Source organism: Cupressus sempervirens, chromosome 10 (assembly GCF_028749045.1).
Source record: "Cupressus sempervirens isolate cs-2001-9-10 chromosome 10, ASM2874904v1, whole genome shotgun sequence".
Taxonomy (NCBI): Eukaryota; Viridiplantae; Streptophyta; class Pinopsida; order Cupressales; family Cupressaceae; genus Cupressus; species Cupressus sempervirens.
This window is the reverse complement of record NC_143127.1, coordinates 762,698,580-762,721,107: the sequence shown is the minus strand read 5'-3', so window position 1 is coordinate 762,721,107 and position 22,528 is coordinate 762,698,580. Positions and strand designations below refer to the sequence as shown.

General features: G+C 38.0%; 1 protein-coding gene across 2 annotated transcripts in view; it reads right to left on the bottom strand.

Annotated features, from left to right (window-relative positions):
* Positions 1 to 22,528, bottom strand: part of LOC149536100 (phenylcoumaran benzylic ether reductase IRL1-like) — a 267,322-nt gene that overhangs the window by 205,695 nt on the left and 39,099 nt on the right. For both annotated transcript variants that reach the window (XM_089804281.1, XM_089804280.1), the window contains 3 exons: positions 15,125 to 15,222; positions 14,573 to 14,681; positions 14,234 to 14,305 (listed from right to left, as the gene is read on the bottom strand). In XM_089804281.1, coding sequence (XP_089660407.1) covers positions 14,234 to 14,305; positions 14,573 to 14,681; positions 15,125 to 15,222 — 279 coding nt within the window. The remainder of the gene's footprint in view (positions 1 to 14,233; positions 14,306 to 14,572; positions 14,682 to 15,124; positions 15,223 to 22,528) is intronic.

Genomic DNA, 22,528 nt, shown 5'->3' with positions numbered 1-22,528 from the left:
ATATGACAAAGTTTACAGAAGAGTCCCAGGATCTGATTATTATAGATGACACCCAGGGGGATGCTGTGGACAATTTTGAGGACTTAGTCTCCTCAACAGTTTCCTTTGATACAGAGGTTTATGTTGATGCTTCAGTCACTCCGTTTGATGATACAAGTTCAGCAGTTGGACTGCAGAATTTGGATGGCAGTATTACAGACGATAGCTATTATGAGGTTACTCCTTTGGACAGTGTACCAGGGGTAGAGTATAGGAGTTTGACCAGCCAGCACAATCATGTGTCTAGTCAGCTGAGAGTTAGTGAGCGAGACATTGCTATCGCTTGCCAGCATTTCGATGCGGCTCGTCAGTTGTTAGCAATCTATGGATGGGGTTCTCCTACTAGTGATGAGCAGGGAGGCAGTTATCTTTCCTTGAGAAAGATCCACTCTTTATGGGAGGCTATTCGGATTGTAAGACAGAATTATATGCAGTTGGTAGCCGACAGAGATTATCTTATGGAGTGGGGCAGTACATCATATGACGCATTATTGGTCAAGGAAGATGAGCTTACTCAGCGGCTCGAGATGACTTCTGAGTTTCTTGAGAGTACACAGTTGGCTTTCGAGGAGTCACAATTTCATTTAGCTGAGGTGACCGTGGAGTTGGAACGACTTCAATCTTTACTCGATTCTGTACAGTCACTGACCGTGGTGTCTGGTGATCTGAGGATGTCCATGGTCGAGGTTGATAGAGGCAACGGAGATGAGGATATATTTGTCCACGACACTAGTATTGGCATATTTGGTCTGTTTCCATTGGAGGTAGGTTCAGCTGGGTTAGGCACTGCAGCTGAGCATTGTGGTATGTTTGACTTGAAGGGCATAGAGACTAGTGATTTTGTTGATTTTGCGCCCTTGGCTATATCATCATCTAACTTAGCTGATGATCAGTCACAGTGGGTCATATCACGTCTACAGGATGAGTCTTTGACTGAGATTGGTTCTTTTTACAGGCATTATACTAAAGGATATGTTCATCGGTTTGCTTTTGATCCATGTGTTGAGGAGTTGATGGCAGACAGGTTTGGACTGGGCTCTCATTTTTGCTATCTACAGTGTAATGACTATTCACCATCAGCAGTGCATGGGTGTTATGGTTATGAGACAGTGGCCGGTAATCTGCAGAGTTGTGTTAACTGCAGCAGATGTACAGTGTGTGGATTCTCTGTATTTGGTGCAGTTTCATTTGGGAGTGGTCACTATTGTAGCAGAGTTGGAGTGTGCATTCCACATAACACGGTGGGTTGTGTGGATGGTGTTTATTATGTGGTCCTAGATTTGTGATGTGGTTCCTGATTGTTCATGCGAGGTGGCAGGTTGCAATCTGACTTGCAAACAATTTGGTTTTATCACAAGGAGCATAGGAAGGATTTGTTGCGGAGGGTTTACGAGGATCTTGGGAGATGGCTCTGAGAGGATTGGACCCTGAGATGATTGTGAATCTCCATGATGTGGTGGAGAGGGGCTTTTCTGAGATGTTTGCTTGGTTTGAAGCTAGCTTGGCTGATCGAGTTAAGGATGGGGTGAGGAAGGAATTCTGTGGATGTTTGTGGAGTTGGAGTTTACCGATCCGGAAGAGAGTTGTTTGGTCGGTTAAGAGACTTGTTCATGAGAGAAGATGGCATAACAAGGTCGAGGTGGAAGAGGTTGGTTTTGTTGATTAGTTTGTGGAGTCTGATATAGAACTTGTACAGCAGTTGGAGGTTATTGCTGAAGATATTCCTAACCTTGTTGATGTTGGGATGGAGATTGGTTTTCATGATCAGTTGGTTGGGTTTGACATGGAAATTGCAAAGCACTTGGTTGTGGATGATCCGGTTGCTGTTGGTGGTGACTTGTATGTTGCAGAGCATCTTGTTGTGAGCAAAGAGATTGCTAGTGTTGTGAGTTTGGCATATGCTGCTGAGGAGTTGCATATTGTTGCTGATATGGAGTTTGTTGCTGTTGGTGTGGATTCACTACTTGCTGATGTGGATGATGGTTTGCTAATGAAGCATTATGTTCAGTTTGTTCCTGGGAGTGAGCATGCTGATTGGATGGTTGATATTTTGGTGTTTGATAGAGTGATGCATATGTGGATGATGTGCAGATTGGTTTTGTTGTCCTTGTTGAGGTGGAAACCTTTGGTGAAAATGAAGATGGTTGCAAATCTTCCTTTTGGCGTCAAAGTGTGGGGCACACTTTTCTATCTACCTGGGGAATCTGATGTAGGAGCATCTTGCATGGGAATTTTAAAAAAAAAAAAGATTATGGAGAGAGAAAGTGACAAAAATTAGAGGAAAAATAATAAAAAATTAAAAAAAGGGAAAAAGGAGAAAAAATGAATTCCTATTTTCAAGTTGCATAGGTGGCGTAAATAGAAAATTAAATAAAAATGGTTGTCATTCCATTTATCGAGGTATGTAGGTGGAATTCTAGAAGTTTGTGGGTACTTTATTAAATCATGCATTTAATATTTGTTGAGCCACGTGGTGGTGCTTAGTTGTATTTGGGTGGGAATTAAATATTTGTTGGAAGGTAGTTGCATTTACCTTTTATCCCACATTGGTTGTGTTGGTAACATCTTGGGTGGTAAGTGCCTATTTAAGCAAGGCATATGAGCATTTCTAATCAAGCTTCAAGGTGTGATCTCTTCTTAGGAGAAGCTTGGAGAGAAGGAGGAAACAAAGGAGCGAGTTTTCCTGAGTCTGATAGAGTGTAGCTTACAACAGGATTGTGGTGGAGTTGCGAGTTTGTGAGAAGAGCTAGTGGCTGCAGTTTAGAAACAAGGAGATTGCTTGGTGGGCGTGTCAACACAAGTTTAGATTTTTCTTGGAGTTTTCTACTAGAGTATGGATCTGGACTAGCTAGCATTTTGGATCTTTAGAGATCTTGTAGAACTATTACTTGCTTTGTATTTGGCCGTAACCGGGAAGGCCTTATAGCCCGACACATTGCATGTAATCAGTTATTTTATGAATACAGAGTTGTGATTTGATATCAAATCTTGCATTGTTGCTTCTTGTTGTTGTGTTTCCACTGCATGGTTATATTGCTGGGGGCTAGGACATCTCCTTTGGGGATACTAATGCCTTGCATTGCATCATTCGTATTAGGCGTCACTACCTCAACTCTTACTTCAGCTCTGGGTTCACTCCTTGGTTCTTCTCTTTGTTCCATAATCTGTATGTCATTTTGCAATTCTGTGAGTCTCATAAAACAACTCAACATTCTCTTGGTTAGCCTTTGGATTAGACTCTTCATTAGAATCATAATCAAGTATTCTTTCTTGAACTCCAAACTTCTCATCAACTAACATTTGTGCTCTTAACAGTAGTTTTAGTTCTTTGATTAAAACATCTGTATGTATTACTCTTCAATGAATATCCAAGAAACATACCTTCATCACTTCTTGCATCAAACTTACCAATGTCATCTTCTCTCTTAATGTACAATTATTTCCAAAAATTTTGAAATACTTGACTAAGGGTGCATGTCCAAACCAAAACTCATAAAGGGGTCTTGTAATAACCCCAATAGGTTATAACTTCTTCAAACACCAAAAATCTTTATACTTCAGTGGTTTGACATTTCGTCAAACACTTTGCAAGCAAGCTCTGATACCACTGTAATAACCCCAATAGGTTATAACTTCTTCAAACACCAAAAATCTTTGTACTTCAGTGGTTTGACATTTCGTCAAACACTTTGCAAGCAAGCTCTGATACCACTGTAATAACCCTCCTCAAATCTGCTCTCAAAGATGCTGATTGAAGGCTCAAAGAATTTTGTCAAACAATTCACATGCAAGAGACATATGACTGATATAGTATTTCAGCTTGCTTTAAATGACTTTTTTCCAATTTGCATCAATGAGAATCTAGTGATAGAAGATTACAATGAACTACACAATGACCTAACATGAGTGTGCTCCTAATTTTGACAATATTCAGTGCATATATTATGATCTAAGCATGAGAAAAGAACACCTACAGCCAACTGGCATTTTTGCAAACAGTTGGTATGCAAACTATCTAGCTGATAAATAATGAGATTGAATTGCTTAAATGACACCAGCAACTATTATCTTTTTGATTGCAATCAAATTTCTAATACAATGCTCATGAAATATGGCCAAGACTTTGGCATTTACATGGATTACCAAAATGACAATGCTGGTATAATGCACACTTACAGCTGAAACTTATAATACCCTAAAAAAAACAATACTAACAAGGGAACCTGGTTGTAGATGGTTGTAATAATTTTCCTTCAATGCTGCCACTTCTGCTTTAGTTTTTCGAACTGCTTTTTCGGCCTGCTTTTTCGGTTCCGCTTTTTCCGCTTGCTTTTTCGATTCCGCTTTTTCTGCCTGCTTTTTCAGTTCCGCTTTTTCCGCATTGCTTTTTCGATTCCGCTTTTTCCGCCTGCTTTTTGGGTTCCGCTTTTTCGGACTGCTTTTTCGTTTCTGTTTTTTCAGATTGCTACCCTGTTGAATCTCAAGACCATATCTTTCAATGGCATCAAGATTTTCAGCTTGAAGGGATTTCGTCCTTCAAACTATTGAGACCTAACCTCCAGAAAATTCTCCAATTCCTTTGATATTTCCAACCATACTAAAAAGAAGCTCTTCCCTTTCTTTTATAGTGTTCTCACAAGAGCTCAATCCTTCATTTTCTCAATGTGGGATAAAACATAACTCCCTTTATGTAACTTATGTCTCCAATGTGTTATAAAATAAAAGGGACTCTTTTAATTTAAATATTTCCCACAAACTATAGTCTAGGCATTAATAAAGTTAAATATTTAAATTTAACTTTATAAAATAGCTTTATCAATGCATAACAAATCTTATCAATGATAAACAAGTCTTCTTGCCGATTTTAAACAATTACCATCGACATACCGCTGCCACTGGATGTCCGACCATATCCAAGATGACTTACTATAAATAGTAAGTATGCCCAAAGTTGCCTCAAAACCACTCAAAAAGACCTGCAACTGAAACTATCTAGGCCAAATGGCCTCTAAGCCCCTTTAATGTCCTGGTTAGCCTACGGGACCGTGGGGAAATAGGCTAACGACAACATCATGCTATGAATGCTAAAAAGGGGACATTACACTATTGCTAACAGAGAAGCAGTTAGAATGTTTTTGGAATATGCGGCTAACATGAAATTCAAAGTGTATCAAATGGATATAAAGTCAAAATTTCTAAATCCGATGGCACAAAGGAGGAGAGCATTTTGACATGACAAACATTTAAGGAGAATGAACTTCAAACCAAGCCAATTGGTACTCAAGTATAATGGAAAGAATGAGATAAAGCCAGAAAAATTTAAAATCCGATGGTTGGAACCATATAGAATAACAAAGGTTAAAGAAAATGGGGCAATAAAATTGTCAACTCTGAATAATAAACCAATAAAGGACTCAGTCAATGGGTCAAAATTAAAGCCATATCAAGAAAGAGGGAAATGCATAAGCACTTATTATATCACTATAAAGGACACTTCCAAACTAAAAGAAGATATAATTTTACAGAGGGAGGGAAAGTCAGAAGACCTAAACCAAGCAAAGAGGGTATATAAAGTACGCAAAGGAGCTACCATATTATTTCCCAAGTGTGAGCCCTATAGGAACGAGAAGACCAGAAGAAGTTGGAGATGGAAGGCACCCATAGACCGAGCCATACGACCACAAGAAGCAAAAGGAAGGAATCCAAAGGGGACCACATGTAGCGTATGGACTAGGGGCAAGGAGGACATACGGTTGAGGAGGAACCCATACGAGCAAGGTCGTACAGACAAAAAGGTTGATAGGCAGTCGTACATGGGATAGGTCATATGGAGAGATCAACTGAGAGTAGCCGTGCAAGTTGGACGTACAAGGAGGTTAGAGGTCATACGAAGCAGAGCTACCATACGGGTGAGCCAAGACAAGGCTGTACGCAGAAAGAAAAGTCATACGGAGTAGGGTTGTACAAAGCAGGGTCATGCATAGCAATGTCGTACAGAGTAAGGTCATACGGAGCAAAGGAATACAGGGAGGCGTACGGATTAGTTGGATTGATCATAGGATGGTGGCAAAAGAAAGATACGAGGAAGAGGTCGTACCGGAAGGAATTGCCTATATTGCAGAGGGGCTCTACATAAAGATTGAGACAAACCACGTATACAATAACTGCCCAAGTCAAAACCAACTTAAAGTCACAGCCATTCCTCCTAAATACCACAAAATGGTCAAGTTAGGCCTCGGAAATCCTAGCAAAGGAAAGATCTTTGATTCAAAAAGGAAGAAATCCATATTGCCCGTGAAAATGAAGGAGGTGCAAAAACCTACAGGCAAGGGGGACAAAGGGAAGATCACAAAAAGGATCACAACTACCAATATTTCTTTTGAAAGCGTCATGGGCAGCAAATGCCACACTTGGTGGGAGCTAGAATGGACTACTCTTCAAGACAAATGGAAGGCTGAGAAAGCGGCCATGGAAGAGGCTTGGAGAATAGAAAAAACGAACTTGGAAAACAGGATCACCGCAGTAGAGGCAAAGAATATGGACACCTTGCAGGTACTACAAGGAGTTTGGGCAAAACAAAAGGCAGCTGAATGCAACCTGCAACAATTCCAGGGAGCTTCGAGTATAGGGATGTCTTCCAAACCTTCTTCCTGGAGTCCAATTTTTGTTCTAGTGTGTTTGGTAGTCCTCTAGAAGATGGCCTTCTTTTTTTTTTTTGGGGGGGCGCGGGCGGACGGGTAGATGTAGTAGAGAATAAAGTAATATTGTAATTAGCTCTTGTTAAAGCTTAAGCAGGTTGGATAGTTAGGAGGTGAAGGAATGCGTCGGTTGGTTTTCCCAACCAACTGACCCTTCTATAAGTACTTGGAATATTGTCAATGTACTCATGATATTTTGGTATGAATAAAGTAAATCATCCTCTCGCCATTCTAATATTGTCATAATCAGGCACATGCTATGTTATTACTGTGTAGACATATATCTTGTTATCATGTGAATGTAAGTAGTATTTCCATTCTACATTGTCCAACTGGTCTCTATATTATTCCTTTCAAAATAATAGAAATTCAATGGATCCTTGCAACTTGAACTCTTACTCTGTCCTCTTACTGTGCCAATACTGCACCAAATACCTTCTCAAATCTTAATACGAGATCTTCAACTTCACATCGCACTGATCCAATGTAATGGGACTCGGCAAGTCTAACCAGGACTCTGCGAGTCCAAACCAGAGTCGCCATTTCTACTCTCACCGGTGGCCAACACATAAAAAGTTAAAAAAATTAAAAAATCATTATTTTATGTTGCCTTGTTTGGTTGTTATAACATCTAATTGACCTAAAAAGGTCATTCCACCATTTTCGTATGCTCACAAGAGAGAGGAAAGAGTTAGAGAGTAATATTGGGGTTTTGAGAGAGAAATCAGCAAACTGGTTGGCTCTCCTGTATCAATTGCTAATGGTTTGTGCAACTTTGTAGCTTGCACTAAAGCATTGAGAGGAGCTTGAGGGAGCATTTGGAGGAGGTTTCTACAAACTTGCATTTCCATTGTTTGACTTTGTGCAAATTTGAAGAGGTAAGCTACAAGTTGCATTTCTTTGTGTTGTTTTGTAATATGCTTTAAACTTTTACGTTCATATTTTTTACTTCTCATTTTGTTTACATTTGTTTGGTCTCTACTACTACTATCTACTATTTAGAATTTAGATTTATTCTAATTTATGTTGATGACAAAGTAAGAATGCCCTAAAGTTTTAAAATCTGATTTGATGCTAACTTTTTTCTATTTATAATATATTCATATTGCAGCAAGCTAGCAGCAAACACATTGAAATTTGACATAATGTCTCAGGGTGAGGGAAGTGGAACTAGGCCTTCATTTAACTTTAATGCAAACCCAAGTGCAATAGCAAGGGATAGGGGTTGGAAACATGCCATCCCAGGGCACAAAAAGAGAGTTGTTACATGTTGGCATTGCGGTGTAGTATATAATGGGGGAGGAATAAATAGATTGAAGTATCACCTAGCAAATATACCTAGACGTGATGCTAAAAAATGCAAAGATGTACCCCAAGATGTTATGCGAGACATGCAAACTCTTCTAGAGGAAAAAATGGAGAAAAAAGAATTGAAAAAGAAGCAACAAGAAAAAATGGCACAACTAGCCCAACAAGGATCTTCCAATTTTTGCTCTCCATTATCCCCTACTCCACCTATGGATGCCACTGTTTCTACGAGTGTGACCATTGGGCCTCGCATTCGTAAGCAAAGATCAACACTTGATTCCATGTTTGCTCCACGCACGACTCCAAGTGCACAACCATCGCTTAAGAGCACGGGTTGGAACAAGTAGAAACATGATTATGCAAAATTGGCACTTGGAGACTTCTTCATCTACAACAATATTTCATTCAATGCAGCAAGGTACATATTTATTTAAATTTAAATTTATGTCTTCTCTTGCTTTCAAAGTTTCAACTTTCAACTTTCAAGAGACAATAATATGCTTATTTTGTTTATTTTAATTTATATTTTGTTTTCAAATTTATTTATAATATACTAATTTGTTTTAGGTCGCCTTATTGGCAAATTGGAATCGATGATGTTGCTATTTGTGGTCCGGGGTTCAAAGCCCCTAGTGCTGAAGAGCTAGGAGGCCCTATTTTGAACCAAAGGGTGGTTGATGTAGAAGTTGCGATGAAGGAGCAACATGAGCTGTGGAAGACGAAGGGTTGCACCATCATAACTAATGGTTAGACTGATAGGAGTAGAACACTCCTCGACTTTTTTGTCTCCTCATCAGGTAAACTGTAATTGTACTTAGAGTCTTAGACATTAAAAATTTAGAAGTAGAACTTGTACTTAAGTGATCAAGTTTATAAATTATGAATTTATAAATTATGATTCATCATTAATCATTATACTAATTTGTTTCTTTTCCTTCAGGTGCCACAATTTTTTTGAAATCAATTGATGCCTGAGGAAAAACAAAGAACGTTGAATATCTTTGTGAGATAATGGATGAAGTGATAAAAGATGTGGGTGAGAAGAATGTGGTATAGATAGTTACAAATAATGCAGCAAATTATGTTGTTGCAGGAAAGCTTCTTATGGAGAGACACCCTCATATATTTTGGACCCCTTGTGTTGCTCATTGCATTGACCTCATGTTAGAGCATCTTGATAAACTCCCTTGGATAAAAACAATTATAAAGCAAGGAAGGAGTGTGTGCAAATTCATATATAATCATACATGGGTCCTCATCCTCATGAGGAAACACAATGGGCAAAAGGAGTTGTGTCGTTCAGGGGTCACTAGATTTGCAACCAATTTTCTCACATTGAAATCTTTGCTTAATTCAAAGGGAGGTTTGAGATGCATGTTTGTTAGTGAGGAGTGGATTGCATCATCATATGCAAAGACCACTACAGAGATTGATGCAACTAATCATGTTTTTGATGAGGCTTCTTTTTGGAAATTGATTGCTGATATTGTGACAAAAATTTTCCTTTTTGTCCTCATTTCAACTCTATTTTGTTTATGAAATTATGTTATAAATTATTGTTCATTTTTTAAAGAAAAAACTTATAGCTGATTATTTTTCTTCCAACTTTCATAATGATTGCAATTTATAAAGCCGCTTGTTGTTCTCTTACGAACCGCTGATGGAGAGAAGCCCTCAATGGGCTACATTTATGAGGGCATGGATTGGGTGAAGGAGGCCATTCGCTCTTTTTTTTGCAAAGAATCGAGATAGGTATGGGCCTATATGGGATGTCATTGATAGACGTTGGCACAATCTACTTCATAGGCCTATACATGCAACGGCCTACTTCCTTAATCCAGCATACCAATTCAGCCCACATTTCAAGACTAATGATGAGGTGTGGAGCAGCCTCTACGATGTTGTAGAGAGAATGTCACCTGATTCAACAGTTGGAACAGTTGTAGTCCGTGAGATTGAGTTGTTTAAGAAAGCTCAAGGGGACTTATTTGCACGGGAGTTGTGCAAGAAAAATAGGACAGAATTGATGCCTGGTAAAAAAATTTATTCTACATCCTAATTTCTAATTCTATTACCATTTTAATCTGATAAATTCAAAGATATTGATATGATTCAAAATTTTCTTGTTTCAGATGCATGGTGGGAGATGTTTGGCATAAAGGTGCCAAATTTACAGAGGATTGCAATTCGCATCTTGAGCCAGCCATCTAGTGCATCAGGATGCGAACGTAATTGGAGTCTATTTGAGCACATACACTCGAAGAAGTGCAATAGGTTGGCAGTGAAAAAATTGAATGATCTTGTCTTTATTCACTACAACCTTCGCCTTCGCTATAGACAGATCCCTGGCACCGATAAATCGCCGATTGTATTAGAGAATGTTGATCCTCATGCAGAGTGGAACACAGAGATGGATGATCCTATCTTCAGTGATGAAGATGTGGAGTGGGTAGATCAGGTGGATCGGGAGGCTGAGGCAGTAGCAATGGCAGTTGAGGTGGCTAGAGCATGAGGAGACAGAGTGCAAGACCCTGAGGCTAGGAGTGATGGATCCCAATCTGATGACAAGGATTATATGGGTGAGGATGAGGATGATGATGCGAATGAGGATGAGGATGAGGATGAGGTTCGGGCTCAGCCTCAGACATAGGGAGAGAGGATGGCTCTAGAGTCTTCCATGACTTATCTTAGGCGCACTCGTAGGAGGACATAGACTACTATGAGCCTTAGTCTTCTAGTTGTTATTTTGATATATGTTTTGAACTTTTGAATTTGATACCATGGATTTCGTAATCCATGAATATTGTAGACATTTGAGTCTGTGACACTGAAGTGACACTATGTTTATTACTTTAAGTTTATACTTTTTAGTTTATAACTTTATATTGTGTTATTCAATTTTTTTCCTTCAAAAATTCGCTTTATACTTATGTGATCTATGCAACATTGTGTGTGTATTAAGTAGCTTCTATTTATCTCAATTATTATGTATTTGATGTTAATTGACTAAAAGATGCATGAAACAATCTTAAAATCCTTAAAAATCTTTGAATTTCATGGGTTTTTCAATTTTCCGAATCCTTGCTGAGTCCGAGTCCAAATCGGATTTTGACTTTCCGAGTCAGAGGCGAGTCCGAGTCCTATAACTATGCACTGATTCCGTCGATCGCTTACTTGCATTTACCAACTTCGCATATCACTTTCACAATACACACAATTACTTCTATCATCACAAGGAAAATAACTTCCCTTTACACCATGTCCTCAAAATCATTCTCTAAGTCGGCCTTGAGGCTTTCCCAATTAATTACAATAGGACCTCATTAAGATAATACAATTCATTACATCTTTTCAGGATTACAAAATACTCTCAGCTCACAGTAATTACAACTTTTCACACGTGTGACCTATAACCTTGTGCACTCGTTGATGTCATCATCAGGTTGTCTATTATCACTTCTAACTTCGCTCATCATGATTCTATCTCTTTTAGGAGATACAACCCAAACATCAAAAACCATTTCTCAGGTACTCTATTTGCACACTATCTATTGTAAATCACAAATAACTTTTACATGTCTTTGACTTCCTACACGCGCACCTATCCACATCATCAGGGCATACTGTAGAACATATCGTTAAATGTGCTTGACCTCATCATCAATACTCAATCCGTACAACCTCAATCTCTATCTACTACTCTGTCAAGCTTTACAAAAACAATACTATGTTGACCTGAATGACAAACACAGTCATGAATTCAACATGTCAATCTCCCAAATGTTCCAGTGATGCTTAGGATACTCCCCCAATGGAATACCATCAGCATTCATGCTAACATTGAATTTGAGGAGGAAGATAAAAACACAAGTTCGGCGCCCAACTAGAGATTTTCAGAAAGTTTCAATTTGGAGAGTGTGGCTTGAGAGCTTATGCAATGGTTCGAACCAGGAGCAGGTGAGACAAAATTCTTCACAAAATTGGATATCTGTGTGAGTCAAGCTCTCTGCAGTGTTCTTGAGGTGATCTCATTTCAAGAATTTTTAAAGACAGATTTGGAAGTAAAGAGTGACTGCAGATTTGAGGTGATAAAAGACATAGATTGATGGCAGCGTTATTTACTTCTCTAGCCATACAATTTCTAGTGCAGGTCATACCACTTCAGAAGACTTAGTGTGAGATTTTAGGGAATTTAGAGAGCACATTTGATAAGGATTTCTTGGTAAACAGTACCAATAATTTGCAAATCCTTTCAGACCTAGTCCTGGCTGTCCAAAATTATTCCAGCAGCCATACGTCCTTTATCGTTCCTACATCTTGCCTGCTTAGACACGTGATATGTCAGATCTACTTCTTTCTAGAATTAATACTCTTGCATATACTTGAATTGGTATGTTTTGTTACATCGTTTGAATGAAATTTGGAGTTAGGGTTTGAAGTTTTTTGTTGTTGTTTTGGAATCATTGTTTAGTTTACAGCATTATTTTCAGGCACCTAAATTTCCACATTTTTCAAGATCCAAGAAAAAAAATCAGATAACTACAAAACAAAACAAAAAATAGAAAATTAAGAAATTGCATTATCAGGACAGGCGAGATATTTCAGCTCCTTTTTCTTCCCATGGGCTTGTGCTTGTTAAGTTCATGTTACTTTTGAAGGAGGCATAAAATGACAGTACCGAAAATTAAAAGTTACAGATGCATATTAAACTTTTATAAACCATATTGTAAATTTAACAACAAAAATTTTTGACTTAGGATTGAAAATACAACAATAGGCCAAAGATAAGAATACAAAAACAATTTTAGAATTTCTTATTACAGTTTTTTGAAGTTGCAAGATGCTCGAAGCATCATCCTCCTCAAACAGAACTTAAAGCTTGACATTGAACCACAAAGAAAAAGTTGGGTTTCATTCGTTCTAGTTAGATAAAAAGTTCAATACATACAAAATTTCCCCAACTCACAGAAAACTTAGACACCACACTCTGTTTTGTGTTTTAGCTCAGGACAACATGATAGATGTTTAAGGGAGAAATCAAATGGGTTCAGGTTGCAACCTCAATGCACTCCTTGATGTTCTGCGGTTGTAATGAATGTTTGAATATGGTAATTTACGTGCAGGTTCTAAACCATTTCCCATACGGCTGGAAACATATTGTCATTCATGTAATGATTTGTAAATTGAAAATCTACATGTGAAATAATGTTTACTATTTTATTTTATTGTAATAGCTGTGCTACCGCCATCACCAAAATCCAGAACAAAAAACTGTAGTTTAAGCTATTTTTAAAGCTTGGAGCATCACAGGATATTGATATTTCTGGCTATCAACCCTAGAGTCGAACCATTTTCCCAAGAATTTTGTGGGAGCTTCTCGGCATCCCATTTTCACTTTACCACAATTCCTAACTAGGACAAGGTCTGCTACATGCTTGAAAGCCTTACTCTTGTGGCAGATCCCTATGAATTGTACCTTGAATATTGTTACAAGATCATAAGTCTATCACTAATGATAACCGTGCTAATACTTATTAGTTTGAAAAAGTGATTATTTTCAGGTTTAACAAGAAAGCTAGGGGGTCTCGAGTGACCTATTAATAGCAAAGAATGACAGGATACCCAATTTCAGGTTGAGTTTAGAACTCCCATACGAGAAAATTGGTTATTTGACATAGCCACCATGAAATTCTACTATAAAGATGAGGAATGTGTCCCAATCCCCATACCCCACCTTCTGGCAATTATATTTATTGCATATTATAGCCATATCCTTGATCATTTACTAATTAGTACACCAATTTAAATTGCATCCCCATAACAGTACCAATAGCCCCACTTCTGCAGGTGACAATAATATTTGGCTAATACCATCATACAGTCTTCTATCTTATAGTATAAAGCAGCAGCATATGATTTTTCATTGTGTGCAGTTTTCTAGTCAAAAAATTCCATAATTGAACATGCTGTAAAGGGAAAGAAAAGAAGAGGATACTACCTTCTAGATACAAAGTTCAAGATTTTCTCAATATATTTATCACTTTGTATTAAAATTAGGAAAAAAGCTTCTAAAGTTACCTTAAGATGGTTCTCAAATGTTAGTTTTGTAGCTAGATATTTAGTGTTCATGTAAATTTTTTTTTTAACAGTAACAACATATCTATCAAGCATGTGAATAGGAAACTAACCGTTCCCCAAACATTGAAACTTGTGTCCCAATCATGATGGTCCTCAAGGTTGAAGAAGAATTCACTCGTGCCCTGTAGGTATTGAATTAATAAGCAAAAAAAACCCAAAATAAACAACATTATGACCAAAAATTTACACCATCAAATATTTTATAACTCGAAAAGAAAGCAGGCCCCTTCTAAGATAAAGGACTCTCAAATCTTGTCTAGAAGGAGCAAGTAGCTCATTATTTATTTTGCTAATTGTGACAGTTTTATACAAGTTCATCGCTTCAACCAATATAAATTAGATGTGACCATATACATATAAAATGATAATGAATTTAATGTAATACAAACCGTAATTAGAGCAACTGTGCCAACACTGTTTTGCAACACTCGCTCTGGGGGTAAAGCAATGCTTTGTTGCCGGCCACATGAATATAATCCACCCTGTACAAGTGCGTACCTATATTTAAGTTTGCTTCATTAGTTAACAGAACCAAATAGAGTTTACAGTGCAGATAATAGTCAATGATTAATTCAATCAAGGAATTATCTACCTCATCCTATGTCAATTTGAGTGTCCAAAAGTTATTATCAATGCTTTGCAACTAAATCTAATCATAGTCCAAGCCATTCCAAAGTAAAATGCATCACATATAATTTTCAAAGAAAAAAGCCCAGAGATGTAAAAAGGTTAAAGTTCCAGTATCCTCAATGAGATGATCTGCACAAAAAATTGATTTGATTTTTTACACAACGACAATTCACATCACAAAGAAATAGCATATCTTATATTTAAGACAGCCTTGCTTCTCTTTCTGTGCCAAAAGAAAGTAATCAGATATAAGGCCTTCAGAAACTCTTGACCTTAGTTTAATTTCCTCTGAGAAAAAAATTTCAGCCTACCCTCTTCTCGTCCCTTCTCTACCCTGATCTACTGTCTCTCCTGAAGGCTCTGCACGGTAAAAACTGCATCCATCAAATAGACCTTCTCTTGCAACACTCTGTCAATGAAAAGGAAATGAACATTGGCATTGCAATTTTACAAGTATTCATTCATTTTTAGTAAAATGCCAGCACCAACAATATGTGAACATAAATTACCTCTAATTTCCTTTTAGGTACACATTACAGCTCTTTCATCATAAACTAATAACTAAGTTATCAATGTAACAACAAAAAAGTGATTTTTCTCATCTTGCATTACACCTCTCTGTTAAAGAAGGACAAGACAATGAAACAAAACGATAAGTATTTCGAAATTGTATAAAATGGTAGTGACATTATTTTGAGGCATGTGTAAATTATGCAATTTGCTGCTGGCTTCCACGGTTCTAATTAATAATCCGATGAATATTTACCTTTTGCTTAATTTTGTAGGGGAAAGGTACAAATTTGTTTAATTCAGAACCAACAATTGCCTCTTGCTGGCTGAGAAGGCAATGCAGAATAATATTAGGGAAAGCTCCCTGATTTCTTTTTGCCTGTATTCATTAAAGCATCAATACAAATGGCAACTTCAAAGGATCACAAATGTGCACTACCACAACTTTATGTAATCTTCACAGTTTATTAAATGAACCGACATATTCCAGTGTGCCTTGGAAGCCAAACCACGCGAATAATATTATAATACTTATTTTACTAATCTATTACATCACTGTATAAAGTTATAAACATTACAAGTAATAATCAATTATTATCACTAACACTGACAGTAAAGTAATTAGTCAGTTATGCCTGGATCAGTCAGTCATTCTTTTAGGCTTCCTTGTATATATTGCTTTCTGCCTCCAACAATAAAATGCTCATTGCTTCTCCAAAATTCATTATGGTCTCACAGCAAGTAAATTCTTGTGCCTGTGAGTTAATGTCATGATTCAGATAGTTTGAACGGGAGACAAGCTGTACTACACATCCTGCATTCTGCTGGTAGCAAGTTGAGTAAACAAACAAGCCTGTGTAGAACAAATGGCTCCTCGATGTTGATTGTCTTTCCATATGGTATTCGAGGAGAAACAAAAGTTGTGAAGAAAGGCAACAGACTCTGCAAACAAACAAGGTTCCCAAATCATAAACACTGCATAGAGTTTTAACTGCCAGAAGAAAAGCTGTGTAAAAGGAGGCATTGTGTTCCTGAACCTCAGCCCTGTTCACAAAAACACATCCCAAAATGGTTCCACTGATTTCCGTAACTTGGGCTGCCAAGTACTGTACCCTCGCAGGTATCACACAGGGTTATCAGACTAGGGACCACATCTTGACTCTTCGCACTATCATTGAGGCGGCTTGGTCTTGCTCAAAGGTTTATTGTTGCTCTGTTGACTTTCACAAACCATTCGACATAGTTAATCGGTGAGCACTTTTTCAGAGACTCCATGACATCGGCATCTCAGATCTCCTTGTCATCGCCATTATGGGACTCTATGGTAGTTCTATGTCGTCATAGGACTTCCACTTGCTTCTCCAGCTTCATCAGTAGCGCTATTGGGGTAAAGCAGGGGCAGCCCTTATCTCCTATTCTATTAGGGGTTTACATTGATGATCTTGAGGAGTTCCTTCTTCAGCACCTTCCTGCTGATGATGGTTGCCTTCTTCAACATGTGTTGGTTCAGATCTTTCTTTTTGTCGATGATGTGGTTCTATTGGCCTCCTCCCCCGAGGACTTGCAAAGACAGTTGACTATGAATTTGGGTAAGACTAAGGTAATGGTCTTCAATTCTCTTCAAACCTCCCACCTTTGCTACAACCTTGGTGGCTCCAAGATCGAGATTGTTTCATCTTATACCTCCTTTAGGTCAAGTTTTCGGGTCCTCATTTCACTTTGAGGCTTGCTATTCAACCCTATATTAATAAAGGATTTGGGTCCCTTGCTCTTCTTAAGAGACAATGCTTCAAGCACCACTTCTAGGGCATCCCATCCAAGATGGCACTTCTTGACACTCTTGTTTGGCCCACAGTTTTCTATGGTTTGGTGGTTTGGGGGCCTTCTCTTCTAGAATCTAACTAGGCTTCTATTGAGAGAGTTCAAGTTCTACTTCTTCGTCAGTTTAGCAGATGCAAATAGTCTACACCCCATAGCATTGTTCTTGAGGAGTTATGGGGTCCATCTTTTAGGCTCAAGACCATCTTTGACCTTGTTTGGTTCTTGCACTGCCATTGTGGTTTTGCAGACTCCCACATGGGTCGTCTGAGGTATCCCTATATTGCTTACTTCTCTTTGGAGTCCCTTGCTCTCTCTATTGGCCCCGACTATCGAGGTTGAGATTGACCACCTTCCCCGTTCCAATATTCTTTAGATGCCCCTTCCCACCTTCTCTCACTAGACGAGCTCAACAGATGTGTTAGGGATGATATCCTCAAGCAGTACATTCATACCACTTGAGTCAACCCAAACAAGAGGCTTCACTTGAAAATGGCTTTCTACGTTGAACACTTTCTGGAGATTCACGATGGTATCATTGTATACCCTTCTTACACTTCTCAGCATTGGCAACACTACCTCAGGATTCTACTTGGATCTTTCAAAGTGGGTTCCCACAATCTTTGGGTAGCGATTGACCACTTGATTAACAAGGGTGACATAATTTACCATCTTTGCATTCTAAATGAAGCGGAGTCCAAAGGGCACTTTAATTTTCGTTTTCCTATCAACTATGAGATTAGAGGTAGATTTTACTGTCTTTTCAAAGAGACGCAGTCCTTCTCGTCCTTCTTTAGGTACACAGATCAGAAATGTGTTGTCTTTAACTTCAGGTGGCTATTCGTTTGTGGGGCCACTCTTTTCATGGGGCCCTTGCACCCTTTATCCAATCAACTAATCACTACTTTCTTTCCTAAGACAGTAGATGGCACCAAAAAGCACTTTGCCTCACCTTCTTTGTCCAAGTCAGTGGGAACCGCAGATCCTACTCACAAAAATCCACTTCGTTCCACATGGGTCACCTCCAAAGGCAGCATCTTGTGCCCCTATTACTTCTATGGAGTATCAATCTGTTTGGGGGTTCTATGTCTCTTCTACCTCCTAGTTATGTTTGGTGTGGTGGAGTTGTACTCTCACCATATCCACCCTCTGTGCTATGGTTTTTTCAAGATCTTTCTTGGTTCCTCTTTAATTCTTTTGTTTTCTTTCTGATCACCGTTTGGCATTCCTACTGTTTGTTGCTCTTTTTGTTCGGCTCCTCAGTTCCTTTGACCTGGTTGTGGTAACTTGTTGGGCATTCATAAATTTTATCTTTATCTATGTATCTTTATTAGTAAACAAATAAATTGCTACGTCTGAATTTAATAATAATTCCCCAAAGGCTTTGGCAATGAATTAATAAAGGGGGATGAGTTGTTTTAGGCTCCTACTTTTCAATCATTCTAGGGGGGGCACTTTGAGTTGCAAAAGATTATTTCTTGATAACCACTTATGAAGGAGATTTCAATTATTAATGGTAAATTTAATGCTCAAGGAAAGTCATCTGAAATCCAGGATTTTTAGGTGTTCGCAGCTTTTTGATGGAGTCTTTATAATTGGGCCAATGAGAATTAGAATGCATTCATGCATCTATCAAACTTGTATTCTATCATTGAGGAATTTGACTCTAGTTTATGTGATGGAAACCCCGAGAAGTTGAGACTTGGACAAACCCAAGCTCTCTTGGCAGGCCAGTATAATATCAACTCACTTATGGTAATACCCTAAGTTGCCGGATTCGCTCCAAAAACCTCAAATTCGACATTCGATTCCCTGAAATTCGTAGTCCGTTCGAAGTCTTATCAAATTCATCTATTGCCAGCGATATTCCCTGCAGATTCGATATTTTGAACCCGGGTCGATTTTGGGGGAATTTGTAGTGAATGTGTTAAATGTCAGCGAAGCCCAAGCATAATTTCAACAAATTTATAGCGAATTTGTCAAATGACATTATTTTGTTGACTTTTCAACGTTGGAGTTAAGCACTTTTTGAGCAGCGACAAACTTTAAATGACCCCGTTTCGGCCTTTAATGCAGCAAAATACCTAAAACACATAATATCAAGTAAATCAGGTAAACCTAAAATGGGTATGATCTCCAGCAGCCTACAATGTGTCTCTTCCTAAACCCAGAATGACCTAAGCTCTAATTCCATGAAGCATTGCTTGAAAAGCTAAGGTTCCTAAATATTCTAGGACCAATTACAAAGTTTCAGAGACATTTCAAGTTTATCCATAGAGCAAAATCTGCCAACAGAGTATAGCAGTAAGAAATTCCAAATTAAAAGACACTATTTGATTTACAAGTTTTACATTCATCCAACCGATATACCATACCTTATTCTCTATTTAGCTTTTCCTGGCATTTCTGACCATTATCTTACTCAGTTACCAGATTTGTGTGATATTATCACTACTAAATGATATTTTGCTAAATTGCTTTAATATTAGCATAGTGGTATATGAACTTCTGCAGCATATATATATATATATATATATAAAACCTTGTATAGACGAACCCAACCCAAAAAAAATTTGAACAAATTTCAAACCCGAATGTCAAACCTGCATCCAAACCAGAATCCGAACCGGCAACTTAGGTAATACCCATCGCAATTCAGCAATTCTGAAGCATCTCCAAGAATACCTGCAGCTGCAAATTCTGAAGAATCCGCAATGGATAGGGATGGTTGGTGTTGTGTTTCCAGATGCACTTATTCATTCTAAAAATCATAGCTCTTCACTCTTGACAAGAAATCACAGGGGTATTCACTATTCAGCTTGATGCTAGGAGGCGGCACATCAAAAAAGCTACTGGTAAATTTATTTCTGAAAATTGTAAAGCTACAGCTGTAGCTGGCAAACTCTTCTGCATATTACAAACTCACTGAAAGGTCAGATTTGGAGGAAACTGTAGTTAGTATATTCCAGTGGAGTTAGACAAACCCTACCAGTCTGTGGGGTTTCAATTGCAGGTTTTCTTTTCATGTGCATGCCAAAGATTTTCCATTGCATGTTAGAATTAAAGTTTCTTTTCCGTGCCTAAACAAATGCATGCCGCTATAGAGTAGTTCTATGTATCTCAAAGGGTTTGAAATGCCCGATTATAATGCATCTCAACTTTATGAAATTGCTTCAAACATTACTGTGGAGGAGAACTTTTATTGGGGCTAACATGATAATATTTTGTTGAAGCTGAAGTTTGATGAACAAAAGGATAGTAGTATCAAATATTAACAACTCAAGGATTAGAAACTACAAGGGTCGTTCTGTTCATCATGGAAGTTGAAGAGTCTTCCCATCAAGACTTGTAATTGCCGCAGATTGAACCAGTTGACTTTCCAAATGGCTCAGAAAATATGGACACCATGAAACCTTTCAAAGGGGAAATATCATTGGAGCGGGGAGTGTATTCGCAGAATTCTTCATTGCAACTTCAACCTGAGATGGCATTTGTTCTCCTGATATCTGATTGGGTCAATCTCAGTTCCTTTCCTGAAGTTGTGGTTTGATTACAAGTTCATTTCCTGTTGTAGCAGGCTTTTTCAAACCTACTGTGCAGATTTCAAAGGCTTGTGGAATGAAAGTTTATAAGTTATTATATTTTTACTGGACGCCTTTTCTGGTGTTTGTGTGATATCTTCTTGAAGCAAATTTGTCCAGTCTGCTATGAATAAGAAGGTTGTAACTGACACAACTCTCTAGTTTTTGCAGCTCATATTATTGGTAGATGGACATGCCATACTTTTGTTTATTCAATGATACAAAAGAGAGGAGTGCTATCATAAATTGGATATCTGAAACCAGTCATTCATCTTTAGAACATTACTCTTAGCCTCTTTGTGGAATTGAACACAGTTACAAGGATGATAAGACAGTGCACCAGAGGATGTAATCACTCATATATATCATTTAGTGCATGGAAAGCTTAGTAGGAAGGTATTGCAGCAGTCATTTAGCCATTGCTAACTTCTGAAAGCGTCAATACTTATTTAGCTTATCACACAAGTGGCACAAATTTCAGGTCGTCTTGTTACAGAACCAAGAGATAATATAAGATCAAGGAGCATAAGGATGACAAGAGATTGCATTCAAGGGAGGTAGAAATTGATGCAACTTGTGAGGAAGTCATGCAGGCTAAATAATGGAGACATAGCTGTCTTGTGATTAGTTTCAGATTGTCCTGGGATCAGTTTCTTCTAAGAGGAGGAAAGGACATTCAGAGGGGGTTAAATTCTGAGAATTCTAGGCATGAGTTGAGAGCATTAGGGACTTCTATGAAGAAGTAAAGATGTCAGCGAAGTGAGTTGCAACATTGCAAGGCCAGGTGCTAAAGTCCTTGAAAAATCTCTTCAGATGCATGAAACAGAATTGCACAGTCAATTTGGACTTGACATTGGTATCTCTTCAAGCTTATTTTGAATAGGGTGATTTGGGATGAGGTCAAAGAGGATAGTCTTGGACTCTAGCATGTTATAAGTTTCAGAAGTGTGTTGAAAACCATTCCTCTAAGGCAAGCATTGCAGGCAATCTTGAACGAGGAGGTCACATGGTTAATACAAATGCCTAAAGATTCAGAGGGAGCTTGAGTGGCCGAAAGAGTGTACCAAGTCCTTTGTAGCAGATCAGCAAACTTGACAAGCAGAATTGCTGCAAAAGCTCCTCGTTTGGTCACACATCATAGCCTCTGTAATTTATTATGATAATCAAAACTATGAGAGTATTTCCCTTGTTGGGAGGGAGTTTGTGATATCCCCTTCTGGGAATAGAATTTAATATTAAATTATAATTGATTAAAAATGTGATAATCAATAATAATACAATACAATATCAAGAACTGATCTTTATAATTCATCAATCAATATACAATTAATATTTCATATTAAAATCTATAAATATATAATTAATAATATTAATTATTCAATATTATCCAGATTACTTAAATCCATCATAATATTAATTAGATGATTAAATCAACTTAATACAAGTTGATGACACTATCCTCATAGTTGACAGTATTAAATAATGTACCGTTAATAATACACATGGACAGTACTTAAGAATGGATAACGAGAAGTCAATGGTAAATAATAAATCAATGTAGTTTGGGCACTGGGCTGGGTCACGGGGATACCTCTGTAGTTTTTTAAAAAATTAAAAAATCATGGACAATATGAATCAATGACAGAGATAGGAGAGCATGGTCAATATGAACCCTTTGTAGTCGACAGTAATGAGAACCGTTAGCAGTCCTTCCCAAACACTAAGTTGTGACTCTTGGTGAAGCATTGTCTTTAGGCACAGGGGATATAGAGCATAGTTTGAAATACTATTTCAGCATGGCAGAAA